The sequence below is a fragment of the Dasypus novemcinctus genome, chromosome 19 (assembly GCF_030445035.2).
Source record: "Dasypus novemcinctus isolate mDasNov1 chromosome 19, mDasNov1.1.hap2, whole genome shotgun sequence".
Taxonomy (NCBI): domain Eukaryota; kingdom Metazoa; phylum Chordata; class Mammalia; order Cingulata; family Dasypodidae; genus Dasypus; species Dasypus novemcinctus.
Genome location: NC_080691.1, coordinates 75,305,276 through 75,325,349, shown reverse-complemented (window position 1 = coordinate 75,325,349; position 20,074 = coordinate 75,305,276). Strand labels below are relative to the sequence as shown.

The window sequence follows — 20,074 nt, the reverse complement described above, 5'->3', positions numbered from 1 at the left end:
AGCATGACTTAACTATATGCTAACTGCAAGAAACTTAACTTAAATTCAAAATACAAACAATTTAAGGATGAAGCAATGGGGGAAATGTACATGCAAGTTGAAACCAAAAGAGAGCTGAGTGGCTGTGTTAATATTGGATCAAATAGTCTTTAAAACAAAAGGATATATGAGGGACAAATATGATCATTTTATACTGGAGAACAGGGACTATTCAATTCAGAGGTGTAACAATTATGAATATATGTGCAATTAACAGAAGAACCCAAAAATTTATTAAGCAAATACTGACATATTTGAAGAGAAAACCTGACAACTCTACATTAATAGTAGGAGAATTTACTACATCACTCTCATTGAGGGATAGAACATCTAGTGAGAAGATTAATAAGGAAATACAGGTCTTGAATGATATGCTGAATCAACTAGAACAGACATATATAGAAAACAGCACTTGATAAAAAAATACATATTCTCCTCAAGTGCACATGAATTATTTTCTAGGATATATTATATGTTGGTTAACAGAACATGTCTCAATAAATAAAAATTATTGAAATCATACAGTCTATATTCTCCAATTACAATGGAATGAAGCTAGAGGAAGAAATAGGAAATTCACAAATATATGGAAATTAAGCAATTTAATATTAAACTATCAATGGGATAAAGAGGAAATCAGAGCCATAATTAGGAAACAACTTGATGTGAATGAAATGAAAACTATACCATAGCAAAACTTTTGGGATACAGTAAATGCAGTGCTGAGAGAGAAAAATTTATCATTTTATTTGCTTATATTAAAATTAAAGAAATTTCAAATCAGGGAGCTAACATCAAAATGGAAGAATGAGATTATCAGACTAAATAGCAAGATATCAAACTCTCACAGAAACATAATTACTGATACACACAACCACACCAATCTCTGAATAAATGATTTCCAATTTTTTCAATGAAGACATTCTCCACCACAATTTTAATGGAAATCCCTGAAAGAGTTTCATCTTCCTAATAAAATCTTATTTCCTGACTTTGTTTCCATTAGCACACCAGGGCTTTTGTTTGACTGAATAATAGTGCACAGCTTATAGACATAGAATTTCACTCTTGCAGAGTTCCTTCATTTTATTTAAAGAATTAAATGATAATTAAGGCAATGCTATACTGAGTAAAGCTTCAGAAACACTTACATATGATTTCTCTATTGAACTTATGAGTTGGAGTGTTAGATGAGGACTCTCCAATTACATGGTATTTACCTTATGAGTTTTCTCGTGTGGAATAACTTTTAAGGGCTTTGCTACTTGGATGACATGTGTATTAGTCAGTCAAAGGGATGCTGATGCAATATATCAGAAATTGCTTGGTTTTTATAAAGGGTATTTATTTGGGATAGGAGCTTACAGGTACCAGGCCATAAAGCATAAGGTACTTCCCTCACAAAAGTCTATTTTGACATGTTGAAGTAAGATGGCTACCAAATGTTGTGAGGTTACAGACTTCCTGAGTTCCTCCCTTCCAGAGTCTTACCTCTTTCTTGGTTCAACTTTCTTTTCTTCCTGGGCTTGCTTCTCTTTTCTCTATGTGCTTACTTCCCAGGGCTCCAGCTTAAGACTTCAGCATCAAACTCCAACTTCAAAACTCCAACATCAAAATCCCTCAACCCTATTCTTTGCCATGCCTTTTATCTGTGAGTTCCTACCCACCAAGTTGTGGGGATTCAATGCCCTAATGACATGAACAAACAAATCCTAATCATAACTTAATCATGCACAGGTACAGGCCAGATTACAAACATAATCCGATATTTATTTTTGCAATTCACAACCATATCAAACTGCTATACTCCACCCTCTGAATTCCAAAAAGACATTACAATATTTGAAAAAAAAAACAACTTAAATCAGTAACAGTAGAAGTACTAAATCGTGTCTCAATAAATTTAAAGAAATAGAGTTAATCTTTTGCTATAGGCCTCTGAAACTTACAAAACAATTTATCTGTTTCAATATCACATGTGGACTGACAAAGGATAAATATTTTCATTACAAAAAGGAGAAAATGGGAGGGAAACATGAGTTATGGGTTCATGGGTCTACAGGTCAGTAAACCTACTGGGCATCCTCCACTCAATTTCAGTCCGAGAGTCATTCTTAAGATGATGGTTTCTTCTCCTTGGTGCTTTATGAGGACTCACCCTTTCCACTGGTTTGCCCAATGGCCATTTTCTTGGTTCCACACTCATCAAGCATCTGGATGTCAACCAAGCTCCAGATCTCTCCCTCTAAGAGTGTTGGAGTGATTGCCACACCTTACTCAATCTTTGGGTTAGAGTCTTAAACTCCCCTACTATAGTGATGTGAAGACAGTAATCCCCTAGCCTTTGGAATACAAGCTCAATGCTGTCAGAGCAACAAGTTGATCACCTGGCCTTCCTAAACGTTTGGGGGACAGGTAAACCACTCTCAGAACTGTGGGGTGCTGACCTTAACCACCATAATTCTTGGGGAATGTGTTCCACCCTCTCTGTACTCTGGGGCAGAAAAACTCTTCCAGAACATTGGGTGGGAACATTCACACTCTTCAACTGCTGGGAGAAACACTCTCTGTACACATGGGTGGGATTCCTCTCTTGGCCCAAGGTGATGTTCTAATTCCAGATCTCAGTTTCCATGATTTTCCTCTTACAGCTCTTTCCCCTTCAATTTCTCCTTTCCACGTACTTTTTATTTCAGGCTGACAAAGGTTTTGTTCTTACAGCTCTCTTAAAACCTTGCTGGTTTAGCATGCAGGAAGCAAGAGTCCAAGCCATCGGACTGTAAGACTTTTAACAAGTATTTCCTAGATAACTCCATCTTCAATCTTGATTTACCAGTTCCAAGTGCAATTAAGTCCTCCAATGGGACACTTTCACCTGGTAGCTTGATTTCCAGAGGCTTGGAATTTCCAGAATCAGTTTCTGTTTTCATTGTGCCTGACAGTTCAGTTCTCAGTATATCTCTCTCCTCTAGTATTTTGCTATAAAGTGCAAGGAAAAGCCAAGCTGCATTCTCTGGGTTTCCTTTGGAAAATTCTTCAACTAAATGCCCAGTTTCAACATTTCACAGTCTGCCTTTAATAAAACACCAGGAGTTAATCTTGGTAAGTTCTCTGCACTTAAATGTGGATCACCTTTCTTCCAGTTTCCAATAATAGTTTCATCACTTACTTCTATGGCATTATAAAAAGTCTTTTTGCCATCCATCTTGTGGTCAACAGTCTCTTTAAATCACTATAGGTCTTTTCATCCAAGCATCTCACAATTCCTCTAAAAATACCCCTTACCCATTTATAAAACTATGCCACCATTCTGTTAATTGCAAAAGAACTCCCATACTCCTCAGTACCAAATTGTGTGTTAATCAGCCAAAGGGATGCTGATGCAATACCAGAAATTGATTGGTTTTTATGAAGGATATTTATTTGGGGTAGAAGCTTATAGATTCTAGGCCATGAAGCATGTTACTTCCCTCACCAAAGACTATTTTTGTGTTGGAGCAAGATGGCTGCTAATGGCTGTAAGGGTTCAGGCTTCCTGAGTTCTTCTCTTCCAGGGTCTTGCTTCCTTCTTGATTCATTGTTTCCTTTCTTCCTGGGGCTTGCTTCTCTTTCCTCTGTGTGCTTACTTTCCTGGGCTCCAGGTTAAGACTTCAGCATCAAACTCCAAAATCAAAACTCCAACATCAAAAGACTCAACACTGTCCTTGGCCTTTTATCTGAGTCCACCCACCAAGGGATGTAGACTCAACACCCTAATGACTTGGTGGAATCAAAGCCCAAGTCATAACTTAATCATGCCCAGCTATAGACCAGATTACAAACATAATCCAATATCTATTTTTGTAATTCATAACCATATCAAACTGCTACAGTATGCATATGGATTCTCTCCTCTAAGAATGTCCTTAGGTAGATGAACTACTACAGTAGGAACTTTCAAACTGACTACAAACTTAGTGTTTCTTCACTATGTGAGTTCTCTGGTATATTTAAAAGTTAAATCTATGGCTCAAGTACCTTTCATATCCAAGAGCTTTACCTTGTGAGTTATTTCAATTCATTGAAGGTCAGAATAATAATTGAAGGCTTTCTCAAATTGTTGACACTCATAGGAATGTTCTTGAGTTTGAATAATACCATGTTGTCTAAGGATGAAAAATTAGTATATTCACAGGTAGAAGATATTACGGTTTATGTCCAGCATGAATTCTCTCATGTTGCTGGAGGGCTGAACTACTAGTGATGGGGCTTCTCTCCAGTGTGTTTTCTCTCATGCTGTTAAGTGGAAGAGCAAAGAACAAAGGCTTTCGCAAGATGATGGCATTCATGGTGTTATATACCACTGTGATTCCTCTTATGTTATTTTAGGGAAGAAAAGTCAATGAAGGTTTTCTGAATTAGATGACATTCCTGGACTTTCTCAACATGAATTCCCTCAGGTCATATAAGGGAAGAACAATGAAAGAGAGATTTTCCACACAGATGGCATATATAGAGTTCTCTGTCCAATGTGAGAACTGTCATATCACCTAAAATTAGAATACTGATGGAAGGCTTTCTTGCTTAGATGACATTACTGTGCTTTCTCTCCAATGTGAGTTCTCTATTTTTGAGGGCAGAGGATCGACTGAAGGCTTTCCCTCAAAGATAGCATTCATATGGATTCTCTCTAGTGTGAGTTCTCTCATGTTAAGATAGTATCAACTGAATGCTTTCGCAAAAGGTGACATTAATGGGGTTTCTCTCCAGTGTGAGTTCTCCCATGAACTTTGAGTTTAGAACATCGACTGAAAGCTTTCCCACATAAATGACATTCATAGGGTTGCACTCCAGTGTGAGTTCTCTCATGTATTTTAAGGGTATAGGAATGACTGAAGGCTTTCCCACAAAGATGGCATTCAAAAGGTTTCTCTCCAGTATGAGTTCTCGCATGTGTTTTAAGGACAGAGGATTGAATGAAGGCTTTCCCACAAAGATGGCATTCATATGGTTTCTCCCCAGTGTGAGTTCTCTCATGTATTTTAAGGGAAGAGGAATGAATGAAGGCTTTCCCACAATGAAGACATTCATAGGGTTTTTCTCCAGTGTGGGTTCTCTCATGTACTTTAAGGGAAGAGGACTGACCGAAGGATTTCCCACAATCATGGCATTTATAGGGTTTCTCTCCAGTGTGAGTTCTCTCATGTATTTTAAGGACAGAGGACTGAATGAAGGTTTTCCCACAAAGATGGCATTCATGGGGTTTCTCTCCAGTGTGAGTTCTCCCATGAATTTTAAGTCTGGAATACAGACTGAAAGCTTTCCCACATAAATGACATTCATAGGGTTTCTCTCCAGTGTGAGTAAGCTCATGTTGTTTAAGAGAAGAATTTCGACTGAATGCTTTCCCACATATGTGACATTCATGGGGTTTCTCTCCAGTGTGAGTTCTTGCATGAACTTTAAGTTTAGATGGTTGACTGAAAGCTTTCCCACATAAATGACATTTATAGGGTTTCTTTCCAGTGTGAGTAATCTCATGCTGTTTAAGAGAAGACTTTCGACTGAATGCTTTCCCACATAGGTGACATTCATGGGGTTTCTCTCCAGTGTGAATTCTCCCATGATGTTTCAGGGCAGTAGAGTGACTGAAGGCTTTCCCACATACATGACATTTGTGGGGTTTCTCTCCAATGTGATTTCCCTTGTATTGTCTGGGGCCAGAGGGTTGCACACAGGTTTTAGCACTTTGTTGACATGCATATGATTTACTTTTAGAGTGAATATGTTTATGATGATTAAAAGAAAAACAGTCACTGAAGACTGTTGGAAGAGACTTTCTAAAATAGGGTTTCTTTGTCGTGGGAGTTAATGCTTGTTGCATCACTATGGATGTGTGAGAGGAATCTTCTTGCAAAGAATTACTTCTGAAGGAATTCTTTTGTGTATGAGATCTCTGGAGTGGGGAAATAGATTACAGATTGTAAAACATTTGTCTATATACATCAATCACTTCATTTCTGTTCATATGAAATCTAGACTAACCCACTAGTGATAGTCTCCAATTAAACTATTTTCCATTTAGTTTCATAGAAACATTATTCTACTCCATACAGATTTACTCTATTATATCAATCTAACTACAGAACTATCTCATCAATTTTGAGTTTCATGATGTTTCCAAGATTACATATGTAATAACTGTTTATGCAAAAATTAAATTTTATATAAACTCAGGTTAGTTTTGTGTTTTGGTTAATTTTTCACTGAATTGAAATATCACAGATTTTTGCTGGATTAGCAGTTAATCCCAATATTATAATTTCATGATTTTACTGAATACCTAATTTATTACAACCCTGATCATCTATTTGGAATAATAGGATTCACACAATGAAGCTTACCAATAACATGGTTTTTGAAATGTCTTTCATACAGATAGGATGATTCAATATCGTTTCTATCATTTCCCATGCTTTAAAGGCACCTTTCCTACCTATAGTAATAAAAAGAGAACAAATTGTTAAGAGTTGCATTAGGGGGAAGAAAATTTTGTAACACTCCATTTACTCCTTTCAGTATGTTTCCAATATTCACAATTATCTGGGAAAGAATATCAAATTAATGAATTCTCTAGGCATAAGAAAACATTATAGGACATTACAATCAGAAAAGATTTTCAGGCATGGAATATGAGAAAAGAAGGTGAGATTACGGGAAGTAAAACTAGAAGGGAAATTTTCCAAAAATAGGAACAAGACAAGGTCTTGTGAAAGTTTAATTGCATTAGCATATGAATATCCCCCGTTCCAAGCCAATGATACTTGAATAGCCCTGAGAAGTGCATGGAATAAACACATGTGAACAAAATTTCCAAAATATCCTTAGCCACATTTCAGAAGTCATAACTCCCTCAAGGAATCCTGAAATCAATATATTCAAGCCCATACTCAGTATAGCATGAAACCCCTCTTCTAATGCACAGGTTATTAGAGCTCACCTGGATGCTGGTATTGAGGAAATTCTATTCCTTCTATGCACACTTCTTCCAACTGAGAAAGTATATCTGATTTGCAGACTTGAGATCCTGTTTGTGTGAAATAAAAATGTTACCTAGGCTTTGAACTGTGATAGTAACACAGCATGATCATGATGTACAAGGCTGGTTACCAAAGAATGAGGTAAGTATTGAAGGTCAGCAATGCAAAAATAGCTTGAAATCAGATCATTGATAATATTTCAACAGAAAGATGGAACTCTTCATCTTTTGCCCAGTTCAGTGAGAATCACTAATTGTTGCTACCCATGTAACAAAGAGAGACTCACAATTCTTTGTGTTCTAAATGGGGAGAAATCTGTTTCCATAGTGATTATGTTCAGAAATGACCCAATAAACATACACCAGGATGATTTAAATTCTATGTGGAAAATGATTTATGAAATGTTCTTCCTAATGTGTTCTGAAGCCTCAGCATAGCCCTTGGAGCAGAATAATTATTTCACCACATTCAATTATCAATCTATTCAAAATGTATTCATTAAGTTCTCAGCATACCCCTGAGTGTTGGAAATGGAGATTCAAGAAATGCAGTAAGTTGTGGTCAAGATTAAATTTTGTTGGGGTGAACTAAATATAAATGAAAAATAAAATATTATAAGATAGTTAAAATCATGTAAAACATAAATATGGGTGATATTGCATACGTAAGACGTTTTACAAAATATAAATAAAAATGTACTAGAGAGAAGGAAACAAAATAGCAGCTACATACAGTAGGGGAATTACAGAGAGATCAAGAAGTGATGAGTTTACTTGTTATTATTTAGAATAATGACACTGCTCTAAGCATGAAGTGTTGAATGTACAAGTATGTGATTACTTGGGATAACTGCACAGTTTTGATGGATTTTTGCTTTATTAATATATATCAATATAATTGATTTTTTGAATAAAATAAGGAAAGAAATTCCATTTAAGCAGTTGTATGTTTATATGAAGTATTAAAATGATAAAATATAAGAGAAAATATAGCCTATACAGCAAAATGAAGCTGATCTAGATTTTTCAATAAATAAATGGAAAATGATGTATGAAAAATATATAGGTAGATAGGTTAGATGTAGAGAGATACACATCCAGATGGTAGAAAAATTTTGAGAGTCTCACCCACTGAGAACAGGTGATTTATATTTTCCTGCATCACGTCTGTGAACAGCTTTCTCTGTGATGTGTCTAACATATCCCACTCTTCCTTGGTGAAGTGTACAGCCACATCTTTGAAGGTCACTAATTCCTAAAACATGAGAGAATTTTGGGTTCACACAGGGCTATTCTTATCAATGCCATGAATGTGATGTTCAAAATAACAGCACTGAAGAAGCAGAGACTGTGTATTTAAAACTCAAAATATGTTTAAGGTTCCAAAAAAATAATTAGCAATACTGAACTGAATTCTTTCAGCCCAACTTATAGAACCAAATACATTCTCACTAAATAACACCCCTTTGCAAAAGAAAATCACATGACATGGGGTTTGATATACATCTGGAAATTTCCCAATAAGCCTATAATTATACTTTCTTGCTGTTTATTATAATGCTTTCACTCAAGCATTTATAACTAAGTCAATCTTTCCCACCAATTTTAAGTAAATTTACAGATTTATTGTAAGGCAAGCAATAATCATGTGAATCATTAAAAAAGAAATGAGTATGGTTAGATTATTCCTCTGTATAGATGAGCTCATTTTTCTCTCATTTATAAAATCATTTAAGAATATGGAATGCATTTTGACAAATACAATCATTTAATATCTGAATTACTTTCCACGTAAACTCAATTCACAGGTCTATTTTTCATAATCATGGCATGGGACTTTGAAGAAGTAACCGGAATTCTGCAAAACTGAATAGGTTTTATACAGAACTCAGGATCAGTAAGGTCTACTTCCCTCAACTCTGCATATTTCATGTGTTCATTATAATGTGTAAGTAAACCTGGTCCAGAGTCAAAAGCCAGGGACTCCTGAGTTAGTAGTATTAGTAGGTGGTCTTAGAATGACAATTCCTATGGTAGGATACCTATCAATCAAATTTTTCTGGGGCCCACAATTATTAGTTTTCTTTGTTTCTCTTGAATATTCATCTAATCTGTCTGTTAAATATTAAAATAATCCTATTCATTACTTCTTGTTCCTACAAATCTTCAGATATTCTCCTAGGAACTTTATTATAGCTATTATACAGCTCTTGAATCCACAAGCACAAAGAAGGAAAATAGCTCCTATACATTGCATCCATTCATAAAATTTGAATAACTATCACTTAGAAAATTGAAGCTGGGAAATTTGAACAACTGTGTTAGGGGGTATTTTAGCTTTCTCTTTAAAAAGTATTTCAAATTGTGCAAATATATTCCATTGAAACTTAAAAAATATAGGGTAAAATAAATAAATGACTCACCATTCTTTTAATTTACTAACCTTCTCATGTGCTTCTGGCAAATATGCTCACACATACACCCCAGTACCAGTAACACTGGTCTGACTCAATGTACCAGCTGAAAAATTAGCCTCCCTTCTGATTATAAACTTCTGTTCTTTCTCATCTCTACCACTTCTATTCACCACATGCCTAGGCCAATCTCAGGCACTAACATGATTCATTAAATCATCATTTGTCCAACAAGGCCGTGGTTTGGGTGTGAAAAAGAAAACATCTGTCACCTTTTCAGAGAATACACAGCCTTTATGGAAGCTGGAACCAACTCTTGTAATGGCTGCAAAGAGATTATTTATTGATCAGTCCCTAACTTGCCATGATTTTTCAAGAGTCCTGTATAAACTTAATTTAAGTTCAGATACTTGGATAGCTCCTGAAACCATTAGGAATGTCAACACAAATAGGAGTACTTCCCAACTCCTGACAACAGAAGTGCAATTTCAGTTGAAGAATTTCATACTCACCTGTGATTGCATTTTCAGTACCTCAGCTGGCGCCTACCTTCCTCTGGATTTTCACTCACAACCAGAGAAAGAGAAGGTGAGTAAACCTGAGAATGGAGAAAGAAGCTCTAAGATTCAAGTCTTGACTAAGATTTTCTGGTCCACCTGTCATGAATGCCAAACCTTAACCTGGTAACCAGTCTTGTCTTCTCTAGTTAATAAAGATGATTATCTTCATTGTACATATAAGAATATAAAAATCCATGAATTGTATTTATAAAGTATTTCATGATGTTCAGATACTTTAATTCATCCCTGATTCCAAAACATAGGAATGACTGACCAAAATCACATCTGGAATTAGGTCTTCACTACCAGAGAAAGCAGACTGGAATTTCTCACTTATGATTATTCTTGTTCTTTGCACTAGCTTTGGTTCCCTCACAAGCATTACTGTGTTCTGGACTCTCACTCTTTACCAATGAGAATTAGAAACACCAAACCTATTGTTTCTTGATGTTAACTAGACTAAAAACTAGAGAAACTTCCCAGCCCATTCCCAGAGATCTCAACTTTGTTTTTCAAAACAGCCTATATAAAAATTGTAAGAAAATCCCACAAAATGGAGGCAGGCTTGAGATTGGTTAGATTCTTGTCTGCAACCAGCCAATGAATCCACTTTTCCTTCTTTCATACTTTCTTTTGTCTACTCTGCCATATCTCACAATGAGCCTGTGGAACATTCTGGTTATCTTCAATTTGGTGGCCCAGATGAGATGGGTGTTCTTGTGAGAATGATGCTGCTCAGGAGAGTCCTAGATCCAGAGGTAAGTCATTTATGGTCTCTGGCTCTGTGGCCATAGGAGTATATTATTCCAAGTGTTGGAACAGGAGTCTCTTGCCCTAGGCATCTAGGATTCCTAAAGTGGTAGACTATTAAGGAAATCAGGTCCTCCTCTGTATTATGTGTGAAAGTTGTACTGATCTTTTTCTCAGCAGCACAGAAGCCCCTGCTGAAGCTGTAAGTTACAGTTTGTCATGCTTTGTATTTGGGCTTGGAATAGGAAAGGCAGCAGCCCCTGGCCTAAGAAGGTGTTGCTGAGATTGGTTTCCTAGGCTTTGCTTTCTTGATACTTGTTTAACCAAACAACTGAAGTGAAAAATAACTAGAATTCTAAGTTGAGAGAAAAATGCAATCCACTAGGTTGCATTATAAAGCATTGGATTGGTGAAAATTTGCATATGAAACTGACAAAAAAGAAAATTACCCATGCTTGTAAGGAATTTCGCCTCAAAATACATTAGAGGATGAAGAGAAATGATGGGTACAAGGGTCCATAGTGTATAACACTTTGCAATTGAATCTATTCTGTAGGTTAAACAAATGGGATGTAATCCCTTATATTCATTGTTTTTTGGGGCACAATGAAAACCTTCAGAAAGAATGCTTTGGACAGAGTGCACTGTCAGTTAGTCATTCCTTGGGTCTCCAACATAAAAAAAGCCAAAAATGGTGAGGACTCACCACCCCAATTACCTAAGGAGTTAATCAATCCTCTGAACAGTAGTTAACTAGCTAAACAAATAGGTGAATAAAATAAAATCCCTTACTGAATCTAACCTCACTAATGATGTTTTAGATACTATCATTATTTCAAATACCTTAAGATTTGAGGCTTCCAGGCTCCTATATCTCCTCTACCCCCAAATCAGGGAGATAGAAATTAATCTGAATTACCATTAGATCCACCAGAAATGGTCTGCCCACTCCACACCTAGAGTGGTACAACATTTAGGTATGATGTCTCTATCCTGGGAAAGCAAATTCAGGACTAGTTCCTTCTTTGACAATATCTTCAGGAATAGATGAACATGAAAAACCAATGGATTATCTACATATGCACACTCAATTTTCAACATGGGAGCTGTATAACTGGAAATGTTAGCAATATAAATCTGAGCTACAGAGAAGATCCCAGAAAGATGGAAAAATCTCTTCAAATCTATATATATTTAGAACTCAAACCCAAATTGGACAGGTATCCAATCTTTACTGAATGTAATTTTAAAAATTGAATTTATTGAAGTATATCACTCATACATAAATATACATGAATTATAATTGTATAATAATAGTTGTGAACTTACAAAGCAAACATACATAACATCAAACAGGACTCTCATAACTCATCCTAATACCAATAATTTGCACTATTGTTAAACCTTTTTAACTAATGATTAAAGAGCACTGTCAAAATATTACTACTAATCAAAATATTTCCCCCAACCAACTCTATTATCTTTATATCATTTATATATGAATACACATAAACAATTAAGTGTATAGTAAAAGTTGTGAACTAAAAAAGCAAACATGCATAACATCATACAAGGGTATCAAATATCAACCTCCACCAACACCTTGCATGTCATGAGATGTTTGTTACAAATTATGATAGAATATTGTCAAAATCTTACTACTTGTCATAGTCCTTATCTTACATTTACTGTGTTTTCCCCCAACCCACCTTATTATTATTTTTATTTTCTTATGAAAGAAGTAAACTTATAAAACAAACATGGATATGTGGAGAATTCCCAAACAACACACCTCCATCAACAAATTACCCTGTGGTGGAATAAATCTTACAGACAAAATAACATCATCTGATTGTTACCATGTCCACAGTGTACATCTGGCTCACGTTTTCCACACTGCCTCTTTATCAACACAGTAAATCTTTGACATAGATGCAAGAATAATTATTAATACCCACCACAGTCAATAGGTCAATCCAGCTGTATTTTTCCCATGCTTCTCTACATTCCTAACACCCTGCATTAATGATATACATTTGTCCTAACTCACAAAGGACACTCTTGCTTCTGTACCATAAAAAACATAAGCCTCTTGGTTTACTGTGCTATTCAGTTCCTAATTATTCTCTAGCATTCTGTCAATTGGCATTTATATCCCTAGACTACCATTTTCAGCCATATCCCTGTGTATAAACTAGCTGTTAATCTCTAGGTGTTCCCATCCACTCTTCCACACTCATCCACACTTTTACAGTAAACTAATTAATACTTCTACATACATTAAACATCAGTAGTTCATCTAAGTTCTCCTCTTATCTCATTTAAGAATCCACCTATCACCAGGGCTTGAAGATATTTTCCTACAACTTCTAAGTTTTATGGTTCTTGCTTTTACTTTTAGGTGTTTAATCCATTTTGAATTAATTTTTTGATAAGATGTGAAATAGGTGTGTCTTTTCCTTCTTTTGGCTATGAATATACAATTCTTTCAGTACCGTTTGTGGAATGGACAGGCTAGTCAAAAATCGCTTCACCATACTTGTGCGGGTCTGTTTCTGAAACATAAATTTGGTTCCATTGGTCTGTGTGAATGTCCTTATGCCAGTACCATACAGTTTTTACAATAACTAGGTAATATGATTTAAAGTCTGGAAATGAGGGTTTGCTTTTCCTTTTTATGATGTTTCTGACTATTCAGGACCCCTTACTCTTCAAAATAAACTTGATGATTGTTCTCAATTTTTTTAAATACTGGTGGAATTTTTATTGGGGTTGCATAGAATCTGTATATCAATTTGAGTAGAATTGATTTCTTAATGATAGTCTTTCAATCCATGAGTATGGAATATTCTTCTAATAACTCAGGCATTTTAAAAAAATTTCTTTTAACATTGAGTTGCAGTTTTCTGGATACAAGTGCTTTACATCATTTGTTAAGCTTAGTCCTGACTACTTGAGTTTTATCTGTCTTATTTTCTTTTCACCATCTTTTGACAAATTTACTTTTATTGATACAATCTTCATATCTAGACTCTCTTCCAGGTATCTCTTTCCTGTCTTTTCTTTTCAGGCTCTAGCACACCCTTTAGTATTTTCTGAAAATCTAGCCTTTGCTTAGAAATTTTCTCAAATTTTGTTTATCTGTAAATATTCTAATCTCGCCGTCATTTTTGAAAGACAGTCTTGCTGGACATAAGATTCTTGGCTTGAAGATTTTCCCTTGTAGTATCTTAAATATATCAGACCACTGTCTTCTTGCCTCCATGGTTTCTTGCATGAAATCAGCACATTCTTATTAGGAATCCCTTAAATATTACGTATTGCTTTGCTCTTGCTGTTCTTAGAATTCTCTTTGTCTTTGGCATTTGACATTCTGATGAGTATGAGTATGTGTCTCGGAGTCGGCTTATTTGGATTTTTTTGGATGGGAGTACATTGTGCTTCTTGGACATGGATATCTATGTCCTTCAATAGGGTTGGGAAATTTCTACCATTATTTCTTCAAATATACCTTCTGCCCCTTTTCCCTTCTCTTCTTCTGGGACACCCATGACAAGTATGTTTCATGCCTTTTACTGTCCTTTAGTTCCCTGAGACCTTGTTCAATTTTTCCATTCTTTTCTTCACTTGTACTTTTATATGTTCAATTTCAGAGGCCATTTATTCAAGCTCACCAATCCTTTATTCTGTCTCTTCAAATCTGCTATTATATGATTTCAATGATTTTTTAATTTCATTTATTGCATATTTCTTTCCCATAATCTACTTTTCTATGTACACTTTCAAGTTCTTCTTTGTCCTCATTCAGTGTCTTCTTAATATTCTTATTCCCTTTAGCCTTCTCACTGAATTTATTAAGGAAATTTGTTTGAACATCTATGATTTGTAGTCTCAACTCCTTTATGTCATCTGGAGGCTTAACTTATTCCTTTAAATGGGCCATAGGTTCCTATTTCTTGGTATGGATTTAAATTTTTGTTGGTGTCTTGGCATCTAGCTTACTAGAGTATTTATTCTGGGTGCAGTTTTTCTCTTTAATTAAGGCTTCCTGCCCTTTCTACCTTGCTGGTTGTTCAGTAGGTTGTCCAGTTTGTAATAGATCTATTAAATGAGTTCAGCAAAGTTGCAGGATAAAGATCAATTTAGAAAAATTAATAATGCTTCTGTACACGAGTACAGAAAAACTTCAAGAAGAAAACATGGAAAAATTCTATTTACAATAACAACAAAAAGACTCAAACACACATGAATCAATTTAACCAAAGAAGTACAGAAAATTATTAAAAAATGCTAAGACAATTCAATGAATACCTAAACAAATGGAAAGACATTCTGTGTTACAGGGTTGGAAGACAAAATATCATGAAGATATCAATCCTACCTGTATTAGTCAGTCAACAGGGTGCTGATACAAAATACCAGAAATTGGTTGGTTTTTATAAAGAGTACTTATTTGGGATACATACTTACAGATACCAGGCCATAAAGCATGTTACTTCCCTCACCAGTTTATTTTCACGTGTTGGAGCAAGATGGCTGAGGTCAGTGAGCATTCCTCCCTTCTGGGCTCCTTCTTCTCTCTGAGTTCAGGGTTCCTCTCTTCCCAGGGCTTGCTGTTTTATCCTGTGTGCTTACTTCCTGGGTCTCCAACTTAAGGTTGCAGCATCAAACTCCAACATCAAAAACCTCAACTCTGTCCTTTGCCATGTCTTTTATCTGGGAGTCCCCCCCCTACCAAGGAGTGGGGACTCAATGCCCTACTGACATAAGAAGTTGACCTGATTGCTTAATCAAGTAAATCTCTGAATCCAATATAATCTAATATATCCAGAGGAAAAGGTCACTTTACAAACATAACCCAATATTTCTTTTTGGAATTCATGAATAGTATCAAACCATTACCCTCCACCCCCTGAATTCCAAAAATATATTACAGTATTTAAAATAAAACCTTAAATCAGTTACAATGGAAGTACCAAATCATATCACCATCAATTTAAAGAAATAGTTTTTGGTTGCAAAATCCTGTCTGCTACAGACCTCTGAAACTTATAAAACAATTCATCTACTTCCAATACACAAAAGGACAAAGGATAAACACTTTTATTACAATATGGAGAAACTGGGAGAGAAACATGGATCACAGTTACTCTACAGATCCATGGTTGTGCAGGGAATCCTAAGTTGATTTCACATTCTGGGAATCATTCTTAAGATGGTTTCTTCTCCTTGGGGCCATATGAGAACCAATCCTTTCCACTGTCTTGATCAATGACTATTTTCTTGGTTCCACCTTCATCAAGGACCTGGGTGTCACCCAAGCTAGAGACCTCTCCCTCCAAGAGTGTTGGGGTGATTACCACAACTTATCCAATCTTTGGGTTAGTGTCTTAACCCCGCTAGTATAGTGAAAACAATATCCCCTCTAAGCTTTGACATACAGGCTCAACCCTCTCAGAGTAATGAGTTGACCACCTGGTCTTCCTTAACCTTTGGGGAACAGGTCTTCCCCTCTCAGAACTGTGGGGTGCTGACCTTAACTGCCCTAATACTTGGGTAATGTGCTCCATTATCTATACCCTGGCGCAGCAAAACTCAGAACTTCAGACAGGAACATCCATGCCCTTCAACTGCTGGGGCAAGCTCCCTATCTCTGTGCATGTTTGAGTTTCTCTCTTGGCCCAAGGTGAAGTCTTAATTCCAGATCTTAGCTTCCAGGGTTTTCCTTTTAAAGCTGTTTCTCCTTCGATCTCTCCTTTCCACATCTTTTTTATTACAGGCTGATAGTGGTTTTGTTCATAGAGCTCTGTCACAAACCCTGCTGGTTTAGCATGCATAAAGAAGGGGCCCAAGCCATCAGACAGTAAGACTTTTCAGAATGTTTCCTAGATAACTACATCTTCAATCTTGGTTTACCAGTTCCAAGTTTAATTAAGTTCTCCAATGGGACACTTTCATCTGGGAGCTTGATTTCCAGGTTTGGAATTTCCAAAATCAGTTTTTGTTTACTTTTTGCCTGATTGTTCAATCTTCAGCATCTCTCTCTCATCTATCATTTTGCTATAAACTGCAAGCAAAAGCCAGGTTGTATTCTCCAGGCTTACTTGGGAAAGTTCTTTAGCTAAATGCCCAGGCTCACTGTTTTCAAATTCTGCCTTCCATAAAACACCAGGAGTTAATCTTGCTAAGTTCTCTGTACCTTTCAAATACAGATTGCCTCTCCTCCATTTTCCAAGAATAGTTTCATCATTAACTTCTAAGGCATCATAAAAAGTCACTTTAGCCTCCATCTCACCGTTATTTCTAAGGCCTTCTCAAAGATAACTGTAGACTCCACAGTGCTGCCAAAGAGTCTCTGCAAAGCAATTTAGGCCTTTTCCATCAAGCATCTTGCAATTCATCCAAAAAATACCCCTTACCCTTCAGTAATTGCAAAAGCACTTCCCTACTCCTCGGTACCAAATTTTATAATAGTCAGCCAAGGTTTGCTGATACAATTGGTTGTTTTATAAAGGTATTTATTTGGGGTAGGAGATAACAGATACCAGGTCATACAGAAAATTATTTACTTCCTTTACCAGTCTATTTTCATGTGTTGGAACAAAATGGCTGCTGATGTGTATGAGGGTTCAGGCTTCCTAAGTTCCTCCCTTCCCACTTCTTCTCTATGGGTTCAGTGTTCCTCTCTTCCCAGGGCTTTTTTCTGTTTCCTCTGTGTACTTACGTCCAGGGGTTTCAGCTTAAGGTTTCAGCATCAAACTGCTACATCAAAAACCCTGACTCTGCCCTTTGCCATGTCTTATACAATGTCCTACTGGCACAAGAGGTTCACCTCATTAATCAAGTAAACCTCTGAATCCATTATAATCTAATACTCAAAGGAAAACACCGGTTTACAAACATGATCTAATAGTTCTTATTGGAATTCATCAATAACATCAAACTGCTACACTACCCAAACTGATTACAGATTCCATGCAATACCAATCAAATTTCCAATAGCCTACTATAAAGAAATATAAATGGCAATTGCCAGATTTATTTGGTATGGAAAATGCACCCAAATAGGCAAATGGATTCTAAAAAAGAAGAGCAATGTGGGAGGAATTTCAATACCTGACCCTGAAACATATTAAAATACTGCAGTGTTCAAACACCATGGTATTGACATAAGAACACATTGATCAGTAGAATAGAATTGAGAGTCCTGAAATAAACTCTATCATCTATGCCCATCTAGATTCTGTCAAACCTAACAAGTCCATATTAACAAAACAGTTTTTCCAAGAAATGGTTCTGTGTTAATGGGATATCCATAACCAAATGAATGAATGAGAGTTGGTGGACTTGACCCAGTGGTTAGGGCATCCATCTACCACAAGGGAGGTCCACGGTTCAAACCCCGGGCCTCCTTGACCAGTGTGGGCTGGCCCATGCACAGTGCTGATGTGCACAAGGAGTGCCCTGCCACTCAGGGGTGTCCCCCACATAGGAGAGACTCACGCGCAAGGAGTGCACCCCATAAGGAGAGCCACCCACTGTGAAAGAAAGTGCAGCCTGCCCAGGAATGGCATTGCCCACACGGAGAACTGACACAGCAAAATGACGCAACTAAAAGAGACACAGATTCCCCTGCCGCTGACAACAACAGAAGTGGACAAAGAAGACGCAGCAAATAGACACACAGAACAGACAACCGGGATGGGGGGAGGGGAGAGAAATAAATAAATAAATCTTTTTAAAAAAAGAATGAATGAGGACTCTTATCTCACTCTCTATACAACAATCAACTCAAAATGGATAAAGGACCTAAATATAAAAGCAAGGACCATAAAACTAGGAAAAGAAAATATAAGGGAGCATCTTACAGACCTTGTGGTATGTGGTGGTTTCTTGGACCACATATCAAAGCATGAACAACCAAAGGAAAAATGGACAAAGGAGAGCTCCTCAAAATTAAGCACTTTTACACATCAAAGGACTTTGTCAAAAGGGTGAGAAAGCAGTTGGCTTAATGATTGTAAATATTCCAAAATCACATGTCCAGTAAGAGTTTAATATCTATGGCACATAATGTATTTGTATATGTATATGTATATATCCGTTATATATAATGCTGCAACTCAATAATAAAAGATCAAACTACTCAAAATATGGGGAAAAGTTCTATTAAAAAGTCAGTATAATGTAAATATTGGAGAAGATGTGGAGAGAGAGGAAAGCTTATTCACTGTTGGTGGGAATGTAGTATGGTACAGACACTGTGGGGAACTGTCTGGCAGTTTCTAAGGAAGTTAAATACAGACTTGCCATGGGACCAAGCAATGTCACTACTAGGTATATATGAAGAAGAACTGAGAACAGTGACATGAATAGATATCTGCAAACTGATGTTCACAGCAGCAGTATTAACAATAGCCAAAAGTTGGAAACAAATCAGGTGATGAATCCATAAACAAATTGTGGTGTGTACGCACAACGGAATACTATGCAATGGTAAGAAGAAAAATAAGAAGTCATGAAATGTATGGCAACATGGATGAACCTATAGAACATTATGTTGAGTGAAGCAAGCCAAAAACAAAAGGACAAATACTGTATGACTGCACTATTATGAACTAAATAGGTTATGTGAAATATATTTTAAGTGAAATATGAATATAGGTAGAATTGCATACAGAAGACCATTTTTCTTTGAAGCTGAACAAATATACATTAATACTACAATATGTTAATATCAGAGAAAAAGGAAACATTGCACTGAATGGAGGAGATTAGATGGAGTGCTGCATATTATATGGTTCCATATATGTAGAGTATAAGTACAGGTCAGATTATTCAGATGAAATTAGATCAGTGGTTATTTTGGGCTGGGGTAGGAATGTTAGGGTTATGGAGTCTTTCTTTTTGGAACAGTGATATTGCTCTGAAATTTTTACGGTGATAGATGTACAGCATTTAGATTATACTAAAGGTGAATGATTGAAGAATTTGTATAGACCATATGGTATATGAATATATCGAAATGAAACTGCTTAATAAACAAATAAGTATTTGTGCTTGAATATCCAGAAATAGCAATTATGTACAGCAGGGAAACAGAGAGATTGAGAGGTGAGGAATTTTCTTCTTTGTCTGTGTTTTATTATTACTGAAATAATGAAAATGCTCTAATAATGAAATGATGAATGCACAATTATGTGATTATAGCAAATAACACTGACTGTACAATTTGGATGAATTGTATGCTTTATTCATATATATTAATAAAATTGATTTGTAAAAATTTTTTT

At 36.1% G+C, this 20,074-nt stretch overlaps 1 protein-coding gene across 3 annotated transcripts in view; it reads right to left on the bottom strand.

The window, feature by feature from the left end:
- Positions 1-762: 762 nt before the first annotated feature.
- LOC101446133 (zinc finger protein 596) overlaps positions 763-20,074 on the bottom strand; it is a 131,786-nt gene continuing 112,474 nt past the window's right edge. For all 3 annotated transcript variants that reach the window (XM_004449373.5, XM_058281951.2, XM_058281952.1), the window contains 5 exons: positions 9,984-10,069; positions 8,186-8,312; positions 7,019-7,105; positions 6,423-6,514; positions 763-5,974 (listed from right to left, as the gene is read on the bottom strand). In XM_004449373.5, the coding sequence (XP_004449430.2) occupies positions 4,769-5,974; positions 6,423-6,514; positions 7,019-7,105; positions 8,186-8,312; positions 9,984-9,995 (1,524 nt within the window). In that variant the 5' untranslated portion in view covers positions 9,996-10,069 and the 3' untranslated portion in view covers positions 763-4,768. The remainder of the gene's footprint in view (positions 5,975-6,422; positions 6,515-7,018; positions 7,106-8,185; positions 8,313-9,983; positions 10,070-20,074) is intronic.